We start from the raw sequence: 22,855 nt of genomic DNA, 5'->3' as shown, positions 1-22,855 counted from the left end.
CCTTCAATAAAATAAGCCATGCTTGCCTTAGCATCTTTTTACTAGTAAATTTTTAAAGGTTCAAGACCTTCTGCCAAGTTGTCTTCGCTATGAAAATTCTTTTACCTAAATCATGTCTCTGTCACTCTCCAACTCTGATAAAATTTAATTTTGATGGTGACATTTGCATACTTGTTAATCAGCTTACTGGTGTAAATTACAACATTAACAACTGAAAAATTCCAGCTAAAATGGGAAATACTAGATTGCTGACTATTTGAGTATAAATGTCCTACATTTAAAAAAATGGAATTTTCTAGGATTTATCAGCAACATGTTAGTAAAGAATATGCCAAGGTTTGTGTTAATTTTGAAAATTATAAGTCACATGGATTTTTTGCTATAATTCTACATTCCTCAATAAAATAATCAGTGGTCCATTGACTTGAAAATGGTCTTTGATTTTCCACTTTCTAATTGAGGAAGCAAATTCTCATTTCCTTGTAGATGGATTGATTAAATGTAGATGGATTGATTAAAATCAATAGATTAATCAATCAATCTATGGATAGATTTCATTCCCAATTTGGATCACAAAATATTTGCAGTCATTTATCAATCCCGCATGATATGTATTTTTAGGTCTAGTCAGTTTCTTAAGATTTCTTCATCCTGTTCATCTAATCTTTACCTTGACTGTGCTGTTTGCAATACTCATTTGTGTATCTTCACTTTCAACAATAATTAGGAGTTGCTTTTTCTCTTTTAGGGCTTAATAAAAATATTCTAATCATTTACCAAAAAAGAAAAGTAGACTTTTATGTGTGGATAACATAATATTTAAAACTTAGAACATGAATTTTTTTGCTCAATATACTGACATTTTTTCCTTATTTTTTTTTCTTTCTTTTCCTCATTCCTGTTGAACACTACTCCAGGCACAGGTAAGAATTTTTAAACCTCCTGATTCGTGGTAGAGTGCTGCTTGTTTTCTTTTTCACTCCTGACTTCAGAGAATGGATTTCTTTTTCTGCTGTTGTCTTTTGTTTTTACAGGGAGAAAATAGCACATTTTCCATACAATTTTTGTTTTGCATCTGTTTCTCTCTCTCTCTCTCTCTCTGTCCTTCTAGCTTGCTACCTGTGTTTTCTCATTTTAATATCAGGGCCTGAGATACAGGAGTGGGGGGAACAAGTTTCACTTCACCAGCCTTGAAAAGGCAAGGACACCTCTTGTTAACGATGTCATGCTTCTTGGAGGGAGGGGTAAAGGTGCAGGTAGGCTGAGGATGGGCGGCAGGAAGTTGCTCTGAACTGATTTGTATTCAGTCCAGTGTAGGAGATTAAAATGAAAACCATTGAAAGATTAGGAAAAATGGCATTTCTCTTTCAGTGTTTTCCTTCCCCACAAGTTGTAGGGTAATGTTTTACCTGGTAGTATTTAGTCCCATTTAAATACAGTACCCAATGTGAAGGTGATCATTTATAACAGTAATTGTGGATTCTTATGCCAACAGCGCATATGATTTATTCTCACTTGGAATGGGTCTCCTTTACTCACTCACTGAAATTTGCACAAAAGAATAGCTCCAAGGGGCTATTTATATCTATATTTTCTGGATTTTTCTGGAATTAAGTAGTTACAAAAAAACAAACATGTACGTGTGTGTGTGTGTGTGTGTGTGTGTGTGTGTGTTGTGAAATAGGAAATAGAGTTGAATGACCATAGATTTTGAAATCATTTTAAAAGACATTTTTCTTTAACAGTTGAGTCAGCTGTGTTGCAGTAGATTATGGTTTATTTATTTCCTTGATTTAGTCATTGTTCTCCTTGAGAAAAGAGCAAAATTGGTCCATTGTTCTAAAATCCTGAGACCAACACCCCACCCTAAATGTGGGGCTTTCAGCCTTCATGGACACCGGAGGACAGACAAGTTTGCTTTGTGTTATGTGGCTCTCCCTGCTTTGGGCTGTAGCTGTATAATACGAGACCAATTTCAGACCTTGCTTCCAAGCCCTGAATGATTGAGGGTTAGTTTTAAAGAGGCGTATTTCCTTATTTTTTACCGTTTAACTCAGTTTCACATATGGAATGCAAAAAAAGAGTATAAATTCTTATTATTACATACATTTATTTGAAAAACAGGCCAAGTCATATTAAAAAAAAACAACTAGTTTTATATGCTTATTTACTTTATTAATTCATCTATTCATTCATTCATCTATTCAGCAAACCTCTGTGGAATGCCTAACATCTGAGCACTCTGGCCTAAGCATTGGAGACACACAGGCCTGTGAACAAGACAGATGGCCCATGAAATCACAGTGCTGTGTGGTGTGGGTCAGTATGGGACAGTGTGTAATGGGTCTCATGTGCTCCACCTGATCAAATCTGCACCTGTGATGTCAAACCGGATCAAGAGAACACAGCACCGCTAGCCCTGCCCATCACTACTCTAACTCTCAGATTTCCTATATTCCTAGTTTAGAATGATGAACAAGAAAGGAGAGGAGTGAAAAGAATGTAATGATTGTTGTGATGTGAAGTGTCCCCACATATCCTCATCAGGTTCCCTGAGGAGAAATCCCTGAGAATTCATTGTGTGTGTTTCAGGTGTATGAGGTCGTTCCTTGCCACAGTCAGTGCAACCAGTACGTATGGGTCACAGAGCCATGGAGCATCTGCAAAGTGACCTTTGTCAACATGCGAGATAACTGTGGAGAGGGTGTGCAAACCCGAAAAGTGAGGTAAGGCCAAGCCTGGTTACGTGGACAAGGAACGTGCAATCTCCTACCGATCTCACGTGTGCCACTCTCACTCCTCCCCAGTCTCCTGACTAAAACTGTCTTTAGTTTTATTTCTAGGGAATCTGAGTGCATGGAAAACTCTAAGGGGATCTGCTTCAAGCAACAGTTTGTCACACTGGGTCTTCTGACATCAGGAGCCTCACTTCAAGGTGCTCCTGTGAAAAGAAAGGTTCACATTGAATACAAGCTGAACTCATGCAGATTTTCTCAACCCCAATACTTTTTTCTTGAAGGCCAAAAACACTTCTTACTGCTTTTTAACGATAATCTATTATAAATCCTTGCTCCTTTACATAAAACTGGCTAAGTTTTGAATATTCTCTTCTCCTCCAGGAAGCCTTCTCTGGCCGCACTGCCCAGTAGGGTAGCCACTAGCCATATGTGGCTATTTAACTTTAAATTTTTTTAATGTTTATTTATTTTTGGGAGACAGAGTAAGGGAGGGACAGAGAGAGAGGGAGACACAGAATCTGAAGCAGGCTCCAGGCTCTGAGCCATCAGCACAGAGCCCCACACAGGGCTTGAGATCATGACCTGGGCTGAAGTCAGACGCTCAACTGACTGAACCACCCAGGTACCCCTATTTCACTTTAAATTTAAACTGATTAAGGGGCACCTGGGTGGATCAGTCAATTAAGCGACAGACTCTTGGTTTCGCCTCAGGTCATGATCTCACAGTTTGTGAGTTTGAGCCCCACATTGAGCTCTGCACTGACAGTACTGAGCCTGCTTGGGATTCCTCTCCTCTCTATCCTTCCCGTTCCCTGTCTCCCTCTCTGTCTCTCTCAAAATAAATAAATAAACTTTAAAAAATACATTTAAACTAGTTACAATTAAATTAAGAGTGCATTTCCTCAGCCACACTAGACACATTTCAAGTGCTCAATAGCCAGAGGTGGCTAACAGCTGTTCTGTCAGACTGCAGAGATATAGAGTATTTCCATCATCACAGAAAGTTCTATTGAGCGGTGTTGCCCTATAGTACCCCGTATACCCCTCTTTGTTTTGAAAGGATCCATTTACTGGTCTGTCATTTTTATTAAACTCCATCATTTTCTCCAAACTGAGATCCTGTCATATTCATACAAATTCCCTAATGCTTAATACAAGTTTTATACTCATTAAGCTGCCCCTACAGTATCTGCATATGCCTCTTAGGGGTTCTAGAACCCTACCAAACAAGTGTATTTGGTTTTATTATCTCCACTTTGTAGAGTAGACTCAGAATTACTAAGTGATTTACCTAAAACACACATCTAGAAAAGTGACAGAATTGGCATTCAATCCACAGTCTCTTGTCACTCTTTTTTTCTATACTGAATTTTTTTAATGTTTATTTTTGAGAGCGAGAGAGAGTGAGTGAGAGGGGGAAGGGCAGAGCGAGAGGGAGACAGGGAATCTGAAGCAAGCTCCAGGCTCTGAGCTGTCAGCACAGATCCCGATGCGGGGCTCGAACCCACAAACCGTGAGATGATGACCCGAGTTGAAGTTGGACGCTCAACCAACTGAGCCACCTAGGTGCCCTGTTTTATCACTTTTTATACCAGTTTCTTCCAACCCTTCTGAGTTACACACAGTATAGACAAATGTAAAAACATCCAGAACTTGACTACTTATGTTATGAGGAAGGCCACTGTCACCCATGATCTAACTTTTCATGAATAAGATTGATATTTCTCAACAGAAAAGTAGAGCAAATTAGCATTCGTATAATAAAACTTTGGCACACTATGTGTAACTTTGCTTCCAGGAATAATAATTTCTATCTGTTTTTCCCAAGCCCTCTGAACTCTCAAGGTATTTTTCTCAGGAACTTAATAAAGGTGGAAGAGGGCCTGTGAGGTAATATGAGAGGGAAATGTAAGGAAAAGACAGAGATTCCATTTTCCACCATTCCCTTCCAAATTTAAAATTTCTCCTTCAAATTTAAAAATACTTTCCTTATAAAAGTTTTTTTGATCAAGTTGTGCTTTTAGTAAGAAAAAGCGTAGGGGCGCCTGGGTGGCGCAGTCGGTTAAGCGTCCGACTTCAGCCAGGTCACGATCTTGCGGTCCGTGAGTTCGAGCCCCGCGTCGGGCTCTGGGCTGATGGCTCAGAGCCTGGAGCCTGTTTCTGATTCTGTGTCTCCCTCTCTCTGCCCCTCCCCCGTTCATGCTCTGTCTCTCTCTGTCCCAAAAATAAATAAACGTTGAAAAAAAAAAGAAAAAGCGTAATAAAGAACAAGTGGCACACCTCAGTGACTCAATCGGTTGAGCCTCCGACTCTTGCTTTCAGCTCAGGTCATGATCCCAGGGTCATGGGATGGAGCCCTGTGTTGGGCTCTGCGCTGAGCATGGAGCCTGCTTAAGATTCTCCCTCTCCCTCTGCCCCTCTCCTGACTTATGCTCTCTTTCTCTCTAAAAACAAATGTTTTTAATTAAAAAAAAGAAACTATTCTTTCAGCTTTCCCTTCAACTATCTGTGTACATGTTGCTTTTTCTTGGTTGATAAATACATATTCTCACCATTTCCAAATACCTCTTAATCAAAGTAACTTTTGAGATCAATTTATGTTTTTAGTAAACATCTTTAATGTAAATAGAGAAAATAGGTCAGTATTGATTATGATCTCTGATCACATAATGTTTCTTTTTGTTACTGACTTGAGTAGTAAACCTCTCTAACCTTATCCTCTGCTAATAATTAAGGTCAAAATGTACTGCTTATATGCAAGCATTGGGCAACATTTCAGGATAGATGAGTCTGCGAGACAGCATATTCCAATTTATCCAATCCCATTCTTTCTCTTTTAGGATGGTATGGCATAGCATACACTAAGTGGCCGAAGTGATTTTCCATGGTCAGAAGGGATACTTGCTCGTGGACATTATATTTAGAATTGCCAGCACATGGTGGCAATTAAAATTAATAATAATAAAAAGCAACAGATGTGGTTACTTTCATGGTTGCTTTTGAATTCTCTGCAATGTAGCCCCTTATTGTCACAGCCGTGGTGGGCCTCTGGCTCCATCCTTTGCCTTCAGCTTGGTTCTGCATGATGTTATTTCTAATACAGTTCAGTTTTCTCACATCATAATTCCGTCTCCTGTGGAAAGGAGAAAGGCCAAGAATGTGAATAAAGCAAATGCACTCAAGGTGCCTTCCGTTGTGCTTAAAACTTGATCCAAATATTTAGTCTGTACTCTAGAGTGATTTTAAAAGCTGGTTAATACCAAATGAAGTAAGTAAAACATAAAGAATCTGAATGTCAACAATAAAGGTCTTTTTAGCAATTGTGGCACCTTGAAATGAGGCTATTTGAATATAGTCACTAAAAGTTACATCCATAATGTATTTTTAAATTTTTTCTTAAATGGCACAAAATAGTCAAGTTTGTTCCTATTTTGTGAGTCTGTTAAGAATGCTTTTCTCTGAGTGATAGACTCATGTGATTTTTTTTCTTCTGACTTTCCTAAACTGAATAAATTACCTATGTAATAAAAAATTAAAGAAGAAAAGCCTGTGAAAATGTAGTTTTATGTATATAAGTACTTAATCGAGTATTGAACATCTGTCCTTAACTCTGGATCAATAGGTAATTTTGCAAGTTAATCCTTGTTCGCTGTGTCAGTGCCCACCATGAATTCAATCTTTTCTTAGCAGCAAATCCAACTTTCGAGCATTAAACTCCGCTTCATGTCCTCTCAAAGCTCCTGTCAACAGAACATTTTTCAGTGCCATTGAAGATAGAACTTTTTCCTGGGAAACTAAAATTCTCCCAAAGAAATGTATAATTTCTTCTTCAGTGATGAAATCAAATATCTACCTTTGCATGTTTTTGTGGTGGTTTTCTATTTTTATCCGATATACCAAAAAAAAAAAAAAAAAGATGCGTAGGTGGTATTGTATGGGCATATTTTCAGACCAAAAATCCAACTAAGACATGACCAATAGCCGTTTTCCAGCCATTAAATGCATCCCACAGGAAAACGACATTTCTCTTAAATTGGGCAGTACTGGATAGAAAGGCGTTTCTGCAGAGTAGGTTTGTGAAAATGCCATGTCCCCACTGATTGTAAATCCCTGGGTAAGGTGAAATTCCAGGTATAATTGATAACGTAATTTAACCAACAGTGTAAAACACTGCAATGGGTTTGAGAGGCTGAAGAACTCAAGCCTGCCTTTTTAGTTCCAGCAATGCATTCTCTTCCCCAACCTATTAAGCTGACTGACCCTCTCTGAGTTATAGATGAGGGATCAAGTTTTTCTCGTCTACTAGAACAGTGCTTGGGGAGATTATTAACGTCTGTAAAAGTCAAGTCTGATACTAGCCACGTTAATTAGCTCCTCAAGAGATGAGTAAACAAGACTACCACGACTGTTTACAAAACAGTGAAACATAATAAAATGTTTGAATTGGTTCTGTTAAAAAGAAAACTAACCCTAAAAAAGGTGAAGATACAGGAAGATTGAAACAACCACATTTATTTTTATTTTTTTTTTTAATTTTTTTTTTTCAACGTTTATTTATTTTTGGGACAGAGAGAGACAGAGCATGAACGGGGGAGGGGCAGAGAGAGAGGGAGACACAGAATCGGAAACAGGCTCCAGGCTCTGAGCCATCAGCCCAGAGCCTGACGCGGGGCTCGAACTCCCGGACCGCGAGATCGTGACCTGGCTGAAGTCGGACGCTTAACCGACTGAGCCACCCAGGCGCCCTGAAACAACCACATTTACAGAGTGTGTGCTATTATTATTACTACTATAATTGTTTTCACTTCTGGCTTTCTTTTAAAGTTATCAGCATATAGGAGGCTAAAATTACAAAACAACTTGATAAGTGCCATCAGTTATTTTTGAAAATACCTAATGAAACCTCTCACTAGGAAAGTTCAGGATGCCTCATCTTTCATCATATAAAAATCTACCTTCTCTATGGACTATACCATTTTCTTCTGAAGAAAAAAGTGCATTATATTCCAAAATTACAACCCCTCTGTGAATCTCTGTGGACCATTCCCCATTAGGTGCTACATCATATATGAGTGTAAAAGGCCCTCTCCTCTCAGAGGAAGACTGTATACCGAGTTTATAATACACACAGTGGCTATAATTATAAAAGATTATGATGACACAGTCAAGTGTGGATTTTATATCATACTGAAGCTCTGCACGTATTTATGGGAGGCAGAGATCCTTTCATGTCTTCATGTTTGGAGAATTCAATTTATAAAATGCAAACTTTCCCACCTTCCAACACCTAAATGATGTCTTAGGAAGAACCATCTGTCCTATGGGTTGGCCATTGTTCTAATTGTCCTGGTTCTTTCACTGAATAGGTATATGTTTTCTTGTAGATGCATGCAGAATACAGCGGATGGCCCTTCTGACCATGTAGAAGATTACCTCTGTGATCCAGAAGAGATGCCCCTGGGCTCCAGAGAGTGCAAATTACCGTGTCCTGAGGATTGTGTGATATCTGAATGGGGTCCTTGGACCCGATGCACTTTGGTAAGATGATGAACCATTTATCAATATAGAGTTTACCCAGTTTTTTACCATGAAAGCTTCAGAGCTATTACTAAGAAAATAATAATTACTAAACCAAATTGCTTATGAAAGCAAGGGTGTTTTCTTGGCTACTTCATTCTATGATTATGCCATTTAAAGTCAGCAGTGTTTTGTCTCACACTAGAACAGCTCAACTTCTTGCAACCTTTATGCCTTCTGCCATCCTCCTAGACCCGCACAAAATACCTTCAGATTAGTTTATAACTACACAGCATGTTAAAAACTGCCATGGTGATAATGATTCCTTCCAGGTAAAGGGAAAAAGAATGAAGCTCTAGTAAAGGTACTTTAATGGTGTCAGGTTATTGTCATCCCTTGCTTTTTGCCCAATCCATTTTATTTAAATTGTTGGAATAATCTTTCACACAGTGGGGATACTGCAGCAGGGTATTGACACTGAAACGCAGAAGATCCTGGCAAGAAAGGGAATCGAAAGAAGGAAGCTGTGTGTCAGTGAATCTCTTTCCACACACTGACTCCATGTCTCTGTGGGCCTGGAAAGCCAGCTGAGACTTTCAAATCACACAAAGCTTCTAGATTTCAACAGCCCGTAGGGGCTCTTCCACAGGACCCTGGGAAGAGTCATTTGAAACAGAACTGGCTGAGCATGTAGGAAATGTGGCTTAGCGCAGGCACCTCTGCAAAGCTGTACGTTTCAAAATGGCATCAAAAACACGGGAAGAATACATCTAATGTGGAATTAATTTGCTGAAATACAACATAAGACAGTTTTAAAGAATTTACGATGCGTGTTTTCAAAGTGAGATTAATTTTCTATCTCAGGGTTAACATTATTAAAGGTGCTGATTAACAGCCAACTAATAGAGCAGGGGCAAAACAGGGCTGCCGGTGGACTTGGATACAGGTTAAATAGCGACAAAGAATCAGCTCTTTAATAAGGGTATGCAAATGATTTTCTGTTCTAATTCCATAGCATCATATCTGAAGTTCCTGTTCTTAGAAACCAGATGTTTTCAGAACAAGACTGTGCCAGTAACAGAATGGCAAGCTAGTCTTTTTTAACTGCTGAATTGTGTTTGTGGGCATGTATATGTGCCCATTAGGAAAAGAAAGGTCACTAAAACTAGTTATTTAAAGCCACCCTTAAAATGGTCTTTCAGGTCTAAGAAACTTAGATGGATGGATGGATGGATGGATGGACGGATAGATAGATAGATAGATAGATAGATAGATGACAGATAGATTTCTGTATTCATGATCTATAATAACTAATATGTTAAAATCACCCTTAAAATGGTTTTTCAGGTCCAAGAAACTATGTTAGATAGATTGTTTACAAATTCTGTATTAGTGATCTACAATAATTAATATGATCATATGTGTGTGTTTACATATGTGTGATGGGATGTATTGATTGGTATTTGACACACAGACTCTTAAGCATCTTATAGCTAGAGGGGACATCGGAAACTCATCTAACACTTGATTTTATAGATGGCGACACTGAGGTGTAATGAGAATGGCCCAAAAATTCTAACTCCTGTTCCAGTGCTCTCCCTCATATATTAGCTCTTGTGTGCCTGGGGATTCACCATTCTGAGGAGTTGTATTATTCTTTGTCAGCCTTGCAATCAAAGCAGTTTCCGGCAAAGGTCAGCTGATCCCATCAGACAACCTGCTGATGAAGGAAGAGCCTGCCCTAATGCCGTTGAAAAGGAACCTTGTAACCTAAACAAAAACTGCTTCCACTATGATTATAATGTAACAGGTATGTGCGTAGTCATCTCATCACAGAGTTAAAGGCCAAATCCTGTGCCTTTCATCTCAGCAGTATTCCCGTAAGTATTGTTCCTCTCCATCTGGGTCCCTTTTGGACATGCTTCTTACTTTCCCAGAGATAATTCTTTATTTAATGACAGAAATATTTATCTATTTCTCAGTAAACATCAGGATAGAGAATGAAAATATCACACAAACATTGAGCCCTTAAGGTAGATTGTGAATAGCCTAAATGATCCTATTGAAGACATCCTCTCACTTTGGGAAGGTGCAAATAAAAGATACATATCTTTCCCATAAGGATCAGGTTTATTGAAAGATGTCTTTCTTCTTCAGAAGATGTTTAATACCTATAACATACTGGGACAAAGTTCTTGGTGTGGGGGCAGTTTATAAGCATGATGAGTCTGATGTAAAAATGTCAGCAATCTTAAGCTACCAAAAAACCGTATGAAGAAGAGACAAACATTTCAGCATTATCAAAGTACAGATGAAAAAGGATGAATGTTTTTTTCAGAAGAAAAGACTTATTATGACTTCATTTTTTCCCATAACCCTCCTCTCATACCATAAAGGCTCAAATTCTAAGAAAGAAGAGAATGCATTGATTTATATGATGTAAGGCAACACTGAAGCTTATTTTGGAATTTTTCCCAAGTAATTTTCCCACTGAAACAAACTCTAAACATTGTGCACTAACACACAGCAGTCAGATTGGCTTTTTGTCTCCTTAGGTTTTTCTCTTCCATTTCCTTTGATGATACAAAGAAGTCACAGTTCTCTGGGACATGCTATGCTACCCTGGAAAGAAAGATTGAAAGAATTACTTTGCAAAAGACATGAAATAAAAGAATTAAATAGATATGGCCAAAGTGATTTTGAAATAAATAAGTGTATATTTTAAAACATTCTAAGTATGGACAGTAAGTGAAATAGTGTTTTGTTTGAAATAATGTTAAAATTTAAATTTCTACTTTTATTAGGAAAAAAACGTTTTTAAGTGACATTCGATCTGCAGGCCAAAGCCAGTTTCACACTGTCACCAAAAGGCTAGCTGTCAAGATTGTCAGGTAGACATCTGCCTTCAAGAATAATCCCCATAGCTATGTGCAACCCCAGCAATTCCATTTGACTCTTGATATGTTCAAAGCCGGGACCCATATGCTCTGCATGTGGGATGATTGATTGTGGGGCTTAGGAAGCAGTTGTGAATTAAATATGGGATTCAGGTCATCAGAGTTTCATTTGAAATCTGTTTCATACATAGCCTTCTGTTCTGATGGGCTCCCTTCCTTTCAGACTGGAGCACGTGTCAGCTCAGTGAGAAGGCAGTTTGTGGAAATGGCATTAAAACAAGGATGTTGGATTGTGTTCGAAGTGATGGCAAGTCGGTTGACCTGAAATATTGTGAAGAGGTGAGGGGATACTGTGTTATATCTTTGTGAGTAAATTCTTCCCTAATAATTTCAATTCATGCTGAGCCAAGTGACCTGTGCTCAGTGCAGCTCATTGCCAGCAGATGGTTTTCTATACTACTCAGAGGCTGTTAAGCACCCTCTTGAAAAGAAACACTGTCCAACTACTGATTTCTACACATAATTTCCTGTATTTTGTTCTGCTTGGAGCCCAAAGGTATGCTAATTAGCCTATTTGGAAAGAAATGCTTGGGGAACAATAAGTAATCAAGGTGAATAAAGGCAATAAATCTTAATCAGACTACTCATCATCTTTTGTAATTTCATGTGAATTTTGTGTTGCCTGGGACACCTGCCAAGAGCCATCATTTATTCTCTCTGTTGCTAAACATTGATCGCATGTGGTTTGGTAGCAGATTTTGATATTAGGATCTAATATCCAGCTGTGAGAGTCTAAGTACTCAGGTCTGGGTAAGAGAGAGCTTGAAATTCAAACAAAGGAATGAAGTCTGCCATTATATCTTTGAGGTGCAGAGAATTGTAACTGTTAATTTTCCAATTTATAAAAGTAATGTCCTCATTTCTAGGTATGACCATATGAAATGTGAGGAAACATAGTTGTTGGCCTTTCTCTTCCTGAAGCTACACTTCATGTTGTAATTATTTTGTCCGACTTCCATACCAAAAGGGTCCCCACATTCCTGACAGGTTTTAACTCCTCCTGCATCTAAACCCCACTGCGTTAAACATGAACCAAGATAAACAGGAGCCTCAATAGATCTTGAACACATAGAGAGGAGCTTATGACCTCATTAGGGTTCAGCAGACATGGTGACCATGACTTCTACCTACACATCTTGGGGGCTATATAAGCCCATGGTAAATTATTCCAGCTACTAAGAGAAAACTCCAGATGGAGATAATATCAATCCATTTGATATCTTTATCATGTAGACCTAACAACTTCCTTATATCTGTCCATGGGAATGGAGTTGCTAAATATTCTGAAAACAAGTTGTTTAGTTAGTAAATTCCTTCCACTACCATCTTATTACATAATTTAGTGTATTCATACTTTAGTTATAAATTTTATACCTGAATTAATTTGGTTTTGAAACTAGTAACATCAAAGTAATGTAACCATTATAAAAAATAACATTAGTATTAATGAACATTACTATAGTCATATGCTGGCTGGAGAGCTTTCATCTACTTCCAGTTGATTAATATATCTCCTTTTTTGCAAACGTACATGTAAATGTCCTCCTGGATCAGAATGAAATATACATTAAATAGCTGAGAGCTTTGTGAAAGCTAACTCCAAATCATACAAAACCAATTAAAAAATAAGTGACTACAGGACAGAGGTATAAATAGAGTCCTTTATTTCTTAAATGAAATGTGAGTAAAACCTTGAGAAATAACTGTTATTTTAATTATCCAGGAGCCTAGATAAATTTACTTTTATGCATTAATGTTACATTTTTTGAATACTGTGGTAACAATTAGGGATTCAAATCATAACATTGTAGTAATCACTGTCTTTAGGAAGTACAGTGCTACTCTCAACAGGAATTGGAATAAACAACTCCTATCCTGTTTATGCATCCCCGTGGATGCGGTAGTATTAACTAATATCCCTGAGAAAAGCTGGCTATCTTTTTAAATAATGGATTGATTGCCTACCTACTAATTCATGTGCAAACCCTGCATTCAGAACAACAGCAGTAGCTAACTCTTGCTGTTTCCCTAAGAACCAGAAAGAAATAATGCCATTCCCCCACAGCAAAGGGGACAATTAGGGTTAAACCTATCTAGCATTTATATAGCATTTTTTTCTTTGATGTTTTTCAGACATTTATTCATCCAATGCTAGTAATTGCTTTCTCCTTTCCTCTTCTTTGATCCCTGAACAGGTTTCTTTTCATTTAGTTAGATACATATGTTTAGATAGATGAGAGAGTAAGAGAAGAAGAAAAAAAGAGGAACAATAAATGTAAGAAAAAACCATAGTAGACTGTTAAAATGTCTTACCACTGGATACCAGAAAGATCTATAAACAGACATCCTTTTCAACTCTGCAGTGAAATAAGTCATAGTAGCTGAATTCTGTGATTCAAACCCTCTCTCCATGAAACTATTATCTGCCTTAAATGTTACACATCCTTATTAGCATATAATTGCCTTAAGTCTCCTTTCTCCAACCTCCCATGATTTAAGTGACTTTTTGAGACCTTAATTAAGTGATATGGTAAAAATGTTCATACCAAATCCTCAGCTTTGTCAAGTATTACTGGTGAAGAATGTAATAGGAATGCCTGGAGAGATGTGTACCATACAGTCACTGATCTGATCCTCTCTCAGTGGACAACTTAGAGCTGAGAGCTATACTTGAACCACAATATAACATTTCTTTGGCCATCTTTTACTATATACCATAGACACTATAAACTTCTCTTTCATGCAAAAATTTTAAAAACCACTTTAAAAATCCCAAGGATTAAAAACAAAACAAAACCTGTAGTCTCCTAACAAGCTCTTAAGCACTTCTATTTTCATGCTACTTTGTACCTTGGGCTTTTTAACTGTTTGCATATAAAAAGTAGATGAGTTTGAAATCTCATATTTTAAAAGCAGGATGCTTAAACAAGGAAGGAACTCAATGCTAATAAAATGTCACAGTATCAGAATCTAATGAGAGGCTAACCAAAATAAGTAAATTATACCTCACTTAGCTGCTGAGATCAGTTTTAGAAAAGAAAATCTTTGTAAAAAATAAATGCGTATAAAATATTTGTAATCAAAAAATTCTGGCAACCCATATTTCCTTTTGAGAGAGATCACATACTTAACTATTATTGAATATTATTTCAATGTTATATTATTAGTTTTTGAGTGATAATTTGTCTTTTAAACCTTTTGTTTTTCAGTTTTAACATGACACATAAAAAGAAATAATATCCCAAAGATACAATTATAAATCTAGATATTGGTGATATTCTTGGTTTTTAACTAATGGGAAGCAATCATGCTTACACCTATCTCGTTACTCCTTTAGGGAAAGTAAACCAATTTGGAGACTAAATCTACTTTTTTTTCATTCCTTATTTAAAAACTTCAACAACGGGAATGCCTGAGTGGCTCAAGATCAAGCCCTGCACTGGGCTCTGTGCTGGGCATGGAGGCTGCTCAAGATTCTCTCTCTCCTTCTACCTCAGCCCCTCCCCAACTAGCTGTCTATCTCAAAAAAAAAAATATTTTTTGAATTTAGGAGGTCAAGCGTAGCTCAGTTAACAGTCTGACTTGGTTTCAACTCAGGTTATGATCTCACAGTCTGTGAGCTAGAGCCCCACGGAGGGCTCCACACTGACAGCATGGAGCCTGCTTGGGATTCTCTCTCTCTCTCTCTCTCTCTCTCCCTCCCTCCCTCCCTCCCTCCCTCCCTCCCTCTCTCTCTCTCTCTCCCTCTCTCCCTCTCTCTCTGCCTCTCCCCCAATTATATATGCTCTCTCTCTCAAAATAAGTAAACTTAAGGGGTGCCTGGGTGGCTCAGTCAGTTAAGCCTCTGACTTCAGCTCAGGTTATGATCTCATGATCCATGAGATCTAGCCCCACATCAGGCTCTGTGCTGACAGCTCAGAGCCTGGAGTCTGCTTTGGATTCTGTGTCTCCCTCTCTCTCTGCCACTCCCCCTCTTGCCCTCTGTCTGTCTGTCTCTCTCTCAAAATATAAATAAACATTTAAAAAAATTAAAAAACATAACTAACTTAAAAATATGATAGCATTAGCTAAAATTTAAAAACTTTTTTTTTTTAATTTGAAAGTTCAGCAATGCATATGGAGTAAATGGACTCCTCTGTTCATCCTGTGCCCTTTGTTCCCACTCTCGTGGGTTGAACAACTTTATAGTTTTAAGTTTGGGTGTTTGTCCTCCAGATACCATTTTGTTTTATTATGCATCTTGCTTATTCTTCCTCTCCTCTCCTCCCCACTACTATTTTTTTTTCTTCCTCCCATCCTCCCTCTAATAATAAGACACATCATGCCATCCTTCCAGGTCAGTAAAACAGATCTACCTCTTTCCTTTCAGCTTGGCCTGGAGAAGAACTGGCAGATGAACACATCCTGCATGGTGGAATGTCCTATCAACTGTCAGCTTTCTGACTGGTCTCCTTGGTCAGAATGCTCTCAAACATGTGGCCTCACAGGTTTGTTTGTACCTTCATTAGCATTAGATTAATAGTCAAGGAATATGAAATATCACTCTTGCTTTAATGCTTACCAGATAATTTTCATAAAGGTTGAATCAGTGTCTTTCCTTTCAAAATATCTGAGACTTGTCCCTTGGATCTCCTCAGGAGAAATGTCTGTGATGCCTTCTTTCAAGATAGATGCTTACACAAATATATCACTTTGCATCACTTTGTATCTCTTAAAGGAAAAATGATCCGAAGACGAACAGTGACTCAGCCCTTTCAGGGTGATGGACGACCATGCCCTGCCCTGATGGAACAGTCTAAGCCTTGCCCAGTGAAGCCCTGTTATCAATGGCAATATGGCCAGTGGTCTCTATGCCAAGTACAGGTAATCAAATCTCAAGAAGTTGTATAGAGGGGCGCCTGGATGGCTCAGGCAATTAAGCATCTGTCTCTTGATCTCAGATCAGGTCTTGATCTCAGGGTCATGAGTTCAAGCCCCTCATTGGGCTCCATGGAGCATGGAGCCTACTTAAAAAAGGTGTGGGGGGGCCACCTTGGTGGCTCAGTCATTTGAGCATCCGACTCTTGATTTCAGCTCAGGTCATGATCCCAGGGTCATACAGAAGAGCCCTGTGTCTGACTTCCCTCTGAGTGCAGAACCTGCTTAGGATTCTCTCTCTCTCTCGCTTTGCCCCTCTTCACATTCACTCTCTCTTTAAAAAAAAAAATATATATATATATAGAGAGAGAGAGAGAGAGACAGAGAGACAGAGAGACAGAGAGACAGAGACAGAGTGAGAGACAGAGAGAGACAGAGAGAGAGGTGTGTTCTTTATCTGCAGAGATTTAGTTTCAGAAATATTTTTCAGAACTTACAGATGACATGTTTCCTCTTAAAGATTTTAGGTGCCTTGCTATTTCCTAACTGTTTAATTAGTTTTGATAACCAGCAGTCCCTGTCCTGTGTGTTTAAAATCATTTGGAGACAGATTCATTTTAATGAAAATTTATTTGCCTGTCTTCGGCTACAAAAAAAAAAATAAATTGTTCATTGTATACTTTATGGCTAGTTTCCTACAGGACTTCTTCTCTAGGGTTTCAAATGCTTCTTTAACTGCTCATAAATCAAGATCAATGGTGCAGAAGATGACTGTAAGTGATGAGCTTGCTAATGAATTATTTTTCTTTTCCTAATTAGTTATTTCTTCCTGCGTTCTAGGATGCCCAGTGTGGTGAAGGGACCAGAACGAGGAACATTTCTTGTGTAGTGAGTGATGGGTCAGGTGATGATTTCGGCAAAGTGGTGGATGAAGAATTCTGTACTGACATTGAACCCGTTATAGAGGGTAATAAAAAAATGGTTCTCGAGGAGACCTGCACCCAGCCTTGCCCAGGTAACAATAACAAAATGTTATTCATAGTTTGGTCATTTCTTACTAGACCTAGGATAGAGAAGAGGTTGCACTTGCTAGTCTAAGTTAAGGCATGTCAGCAAGTCTTCTCATTCAGTAGTATCTGTGTCAACAACTGGATACGTAGCGTGGATGCAGGGGTTACTGCCTTGTTACTGCCAACTCAGGGTGAAGTCCAGGTCTCCCGTGTGGCCTCTGCTGTCACCCTGGGGTTCTAACACCCGCAGAGGAGGGCAGTTAAGGCCTTAGGCTCCTGCTTGACAGGGAACGTATGAAAGGGAATTTGTATCTATTTAGGATTTCCAGGAGAGAGAGAAGCAGGGTTTTAACACAAATGGCTAACAAAAGATTTAAGTCCTATAATTAATGAAAACTTACTTTGAGTCCTGAAAAGAATCAAAAACAAAATCACACCTAGATACACTGTAGTTAAAACACAAAATGTAGAAAACTAGAGAACTAGTAAAGCATGCAGAAAGAAAAAAAAAGAGTACTTACAACTGGAAGGCAATCAGTTAGAATCATAAAAAATTCTTCTTAGTTACAATGAAAGTCCGAAGACAATGGAATATATGCACAGTGTGATGGAAAATAGTCATGAGCCTAAAATCCTTTCCCCAGCAAAATCATTCGAGAGTGAGAAAAAAATATTATGGAAGAAAATATTGAAAGAAATTACCACAATTCAGAGTTGGACACATGGGTTCATGCAGTAAAATGTGGAAAGCAAATATCGTATATCAAATAGTTTAGAAATAATTGGAAGACAAGATAAGCTAATATTGGAATATATCAAATATCAAATAGTATATCAAATAGTTTAGAAATAATTGGAAGACAAGATAAGCTAATATTCAGGAAGTTGGGCTTGGTGCAGAGAACTGTAGGGTAGACAGAAGATCAAAATAAGCTCAACATCAAGCATGAGCCTAAGGCTTTGAGAAAGATGGGGGCAACAATTTATTAGTAGACGAGAGAGAAATAAGACTGGAAGTAAATGGCCTGTATTTCACCCTCAGTGGAAAGTTTTTATTCTCCACTTTGCTTATAATTATGAGAAGAAAAAAATTGATCTCTTTAAGGAATGTGTTATTTTGAATAAGATCCCCAAAAAATAAAAATAAGGATTTGGCAAACAAATTTTGACTGGAGACAAAAATAGACTACCTAAATAAAAAAGTTATGGTTTAAGGAAATTTTAAAGATGGAGGACATATTTTCAAAAGTTTATTTTAATGGATTGAGGTCTCTAAATGCTGTAAAAAGCTTACTATATGGGTTGCTCATTCTCTCATCAGTTTATTCATTCTTAAGTAAATTATTTGAGATGATAATATTGGCACTTTCTATAGTTTATTAAGATGAACTGAATAAAATTAAAACAGAGCAGTAAAGTAAAATAATCCCTGATATTTTGAACTATATGCTAGATTTTGAGGGCATTCCTCACAACCGTAACAACAGCCTTTGTACGTACTTATAGTTTCATCTGCTTCAAATGAAGAAAGATCTTTTTAAAAATCTTACGTTCAAGACCTCGATTAAGTGTTGCTTCTTAGACATTCCTGCACCTGCTAATAATAAACTATTCCTGACCCAGCAATTCCCCTACTCCGTTTCCTGCCCTCCCCCCACCCCACAAAAAACTGGCCTGATTGCAATCCACATTCTCACATACAATTCAGTAAAATCATTTTGCTTCACAGCTGACCAAGGTTGAGGCTGTGGCAGCAGGTAAGGGCTCTGGGCAGAGCCAAGGACTGAACCTTTGGGCTTTGATGTGCTAAATGGCCACATAGTCAAAAGGCACCAGAACTAAAAGTTGGAAGGCCTATCTATTCCAGAGCCAAATCTCCAGCACCATAATAGGATTATCATGATAACCACAACACGGAGCAGCACTAGCAGCCTTGCCAGGAATTCGTGTCTGCTTTCCTGTGGAGTTTGTCTACTTGTTTTCTTATACTTCCTACAGCACAATCACCCACTCATTTTATTATTATTATCAGGTGTTACTGGGGGCTAGGCACAGGGCTCAATACATTGAGAGACATATATACCCTGTCCTCATTGAGTTTACCTTCTAATGGAAGAGACTGGTGCTAATCTAATAGTAACATAAATAAACACAAGATTGAAATTTGTCCTAAGTTACCCAAAGGAAAACAAGATCCCACAATAACATAAAACAGAACAAACACACTATTCTAATTAAATTAATTACAAACCCATAAGGAGGCTGCTCTTCTAAGTTACCATCTCTTCATCCCAGTTGCCAGTTTTCTCCAATAATGGGTTTTGAAAACTAGCAACATATGAGCTAATAAGCTTTAAAGTAAGTAAAATACTGAAGGAGGAAGTGCATTTTATATACTTGTCCTATCTTTTGCAGGCATAGTGTGGTTTATTATTATAATGGTTTATATGGTCAAAACATAAAAGTATGTTTAGTACAAGCCCAATGTCTCACTGTCATTTGCTGTTATTCAGCCTTTAAAGCCTGACATGGATTCTTTCGGGGTGACAATTATATAATTCACAGACAAATATTAAAAGATTTATTGAGTTTTGTTGTAAAATACACTATGTCAAGTGATATAATCACAGAGATAAAGCCTACCAGTAAAAAAAAAAAAAAAAAAAGATATGTTTTATTTCCATGTAGTTTGCAATCACTGGGGTGTAGTTACAGTACCTTTATCTTGAGAGGACTATTTAAAATTTCAATAGTTTTTCCTATGTATTTAAAAACTGAGTAACCCCAAAGTATTTAAACATGCTTTGTAGTTTCTTTTTCCTTAACACTTCTAAAATTTAGTAGAATTTTCTGCACTTCAGGATGACATTGACTATTAATGACATACTATAATAAAGGTCTACAAAAATCACTCCACTTTACTGTTATACATATACCTATTAGCCAGTTATTCACGTCTGGCCAAGATTTCTTAATTATAACACAAGACATGTTTTCATTAATCAGATCTCCAGGCAAATTTGTGCTAATATTAGGCATCTTCAGCATAATATAAGGCAATATGAATTATGCATATGGTATGGCTGGAATAATTAAAATGATAAGAATCCCTGTGGATTCGTGTCTATCATAATTTACTATAGCCTGTGTACAGTATCACCAGTCAGTCCTGAAGAATGGATGGGTATACAGGAAAGGTATATTTCATCAAATCCTCCTTGTTCTCCAAATGGTTGAAGATGTTGAACGCAGGATACACCAGGGCCCAGCAATTCCACTCCTAAGTATACACCCAGTAGAAATGCATATATAAGTTCAAAGACTCACACTAAGATGTTCACAATAGCAGTATTCATTATAGAAATAATGTATAACTCTCCACCTGCCCATCAAAAGAATGGTATCTAACTTATGATACAGTCATATAATGGAGTAAAATACAGCACTAACGATCACAGTGAAACTACATAAATACATGTGGATCCTGCAAACATAAATGAGTGAAGTATTTTTTACACATACAGATGGTACGATTCCATATGTCACACAAGAAACGTTTCTGAAATTCTGAGAATGTCCTGTTGCTTGATTTGGGCATTGGCCGCAAAGTTATAAAATCAGACTGTGAAAATTTGAACATTTATAATATGTGATCATTTTTCATGCATATTCTTCTTCAATAAATAATTGAAAAAATAATTCGATTGAAGATGTAGGTCAGATAAAGTCACAAGGATTATTACTACTACTGCAGCTGCTGCTCAATTGACGTCTCACCTCACACCTCTGGCAAGAAATAGGAAAAACTAAAGTATAAATGCCAGTTTTCTCAGCCTTGGAGTTCAAGTGTTTTTGAAATTATGCATATCTACAAGACAAATTTCATGTATATTTAGATTTTCATTGGTACTACCAAGTGCTTTATAAACCTCTTCACCATAATGTCAAGAATGGTGGTAGGTTTTTTTTTTGTTTTGTTTTTTAATATATAAAGTTTATTTTGAGAGGGAGAGCACATGCACAAAAGAGAAAGAGGGAGAAGGGCAGAGAGAGAGAGGGAGAATCCCAAGCAGGCTTCTCACTAACAGTGCAGGGCTTGACCCGGGACTCAAACTCACCAACCACCCTGAGATCATGACCTGAACCAAAATCTAGAGTCAGATCCTTAACCGACTGAGCCACGCAGGCGTCCCTGGAGTGGTGGTAGGTTTTAATCAACTGTTTGTTGTCTCTTAAGAGGAGGTGAATCATAAGACACAAGATCCTGGAAGCTGTAGTTTCTATTCATCAACATCCACTCCAAAACTAACATTAATATACACTTGTAAACCACATATAAACTTGCCAAAATTAAATACTTATCTAAATCCTATAAATATCATGTATGACTAGCATACCAAAAAACATTTCCCAGTGAGGTGAAGAAATATAATTACTAGCTGGACGGCTGCTATTTATGGGTATGTGTATGAACTACCAACCGGTGTTTTACAGGTGACTGTTATCTGAAGGACTGGTCTTCGTGGAGCCTGTGTCAGATAACCTGCGTGAATGGTGAGGACCTAGGCTTTGGTGGAATACAGGTCCGTTCCAGAGCTGTGATCATACAAGAACTGGAAAATCAACATCTATGCCCAGAGCAAATGTTAGAAACAAAATCATGTGATGGTGAGTGCTGCAATTCATGAAATCTTTTCAATTTAGTTTTAAGAGACAAAAGCGTAAGATATAGAATTTTCTGTTCAATAAGTAAATTTGCTAAGATCTCTTAAGACTGAGAATTAAGAGTAGGATTCTGAGTTCTAAAAAGTTACAGGAAGAAAAATCTCTCACCCTTCAAAAATTAGATAAAAAATGTAAAAAATGGTTCACAGTTTTATTAGCTACAGAAGGCCCAGATAATTAAGAGCACATTATTTGGACACTCAGACAATCCTGATCATGTATGACTCTAACAATATCCTTTATTTAAGTTAAAGGAAACAAAGAAAAACTACAAATCCGCATCAAAATGAGAGATTTTTATTATATTCTTATAAATTGATAAAGTATTGGTAAGAACTAATATGACATAACACATGAACATACATGTTTATGTGTCTATATGTGAATGTATACACACATATAGAGCCATGCACCCAATATAAACAGTACATGACATTTTCAAAAACAACAGAGCATTAAAATGTCATACTTTGGGAACACAGAGGCAGTCTAAGTGAAAACAAAAGACTTTATATCTAGTGTAGAACATAGGTCCTCTCCTTCCTGCTTGTCTTTGGAAACAATTAAAGAGTATCACAATTAATAGCAAATGGGAGCCAAAATACTACTTTTTTTTACTGAAAAGTTGGAGACAAAAGCTTGGAATGTTAGTGAAGAAGGCTTAGAATAAAAGCCAAATGGGCTAGATGACTTAACCCAAGAATTAGGTATAATTATGCACCTTGTCAGTTGAATCTTCCCTAATTTACCAAACAGATGAACCATTCCCTACGTCCTAGGAGGGTGTAGGTAATGAAGTAGAGAAAAGCCAGGGGTTACAATAAATGAAACAGACCCAAGGAAAAATTTGTTCACCCCCAAATGACAACGAAATAAAATTAGAAATCAGTAACACAGCAATTGCGAAAGAAATGTCACCATGCACACAGCAGTAAAAACTGGAAACGACACTTCTAGAGCATTACACATCAAATGGTATGTGGGATTTAGCACAAAAGTACTTACAAGAAAACTTAAAGCCTGAAATGCCTAAATAGGGGAGTAGAAAAGA

At 37.6% G+C, this 22,855-nt stretch overlaps 1 protein-coding gene across 1 annotated transcript in view; it reads left to right on the top strand.

The window, feature by feature from the left end:
* The window catches only part of LOC121026764 (thrombospondin type-1 domain-containing protein 7A), a 73,922-nt gene that overhangs the window by 29,045 nt on the left and 22,022 nt on the right, over positions 1-22,855 (top strand). Inside the window, exons 5-13 of the mRNA XM_040469537.1 lie at positions 918-923; positions 2,593-2,726; positions 8,123-8,276; positions 9,921-10,065; positions 11,376-11,491; positions 15,582-15,699; positions 15,930-16,075; positions 16,910-17,084; positions 21,574-21,747. Coding sequence (XP_040325471.1) covers positions 918-923; positions 2,593-2,726; positions 8,123-8,276; positions 9,921-10,065; positions 11,376-11,491; positions 15,582-15,699; positions 15,930-16,075; positions 16,910-17,084; positions 21,574-21,747 — 1,168 coding nt within the window. The remainder of the gene's footprint in view (positions 1-917; positions 924-2,592; positions 2,727-8,122; positions 8,277-9,920; positions 10,066-11,375; positions 11,492-15,581; positions 15,700-15,929; positions 16,076-16,909; positions 17,085-21,573; positions 21,748-22,855) is intronic.

Source organism: Herpailurus yagouaroundi, unplaced genomic scaffold (assembly GCF_014898765.1).
Source record: "Herpailurus yagouaroundi ecotype Mexico unplaced genomic scaffold, PumYag 162436, whole genome shotgun sequence".
NCBI classification, from domain to species: domain Eukaryota; kingdom Metazoa; phylum Chordata; class Mammalia; order Carnivora; family Felidae; genus Herpailurus; species Herpailurus yagouaroundi.
The sequence above is the reverse complement of the archived record's forward strand: the minus strand, read 5'-3'. Positions and strand labels throughout refer to the sequence as shown.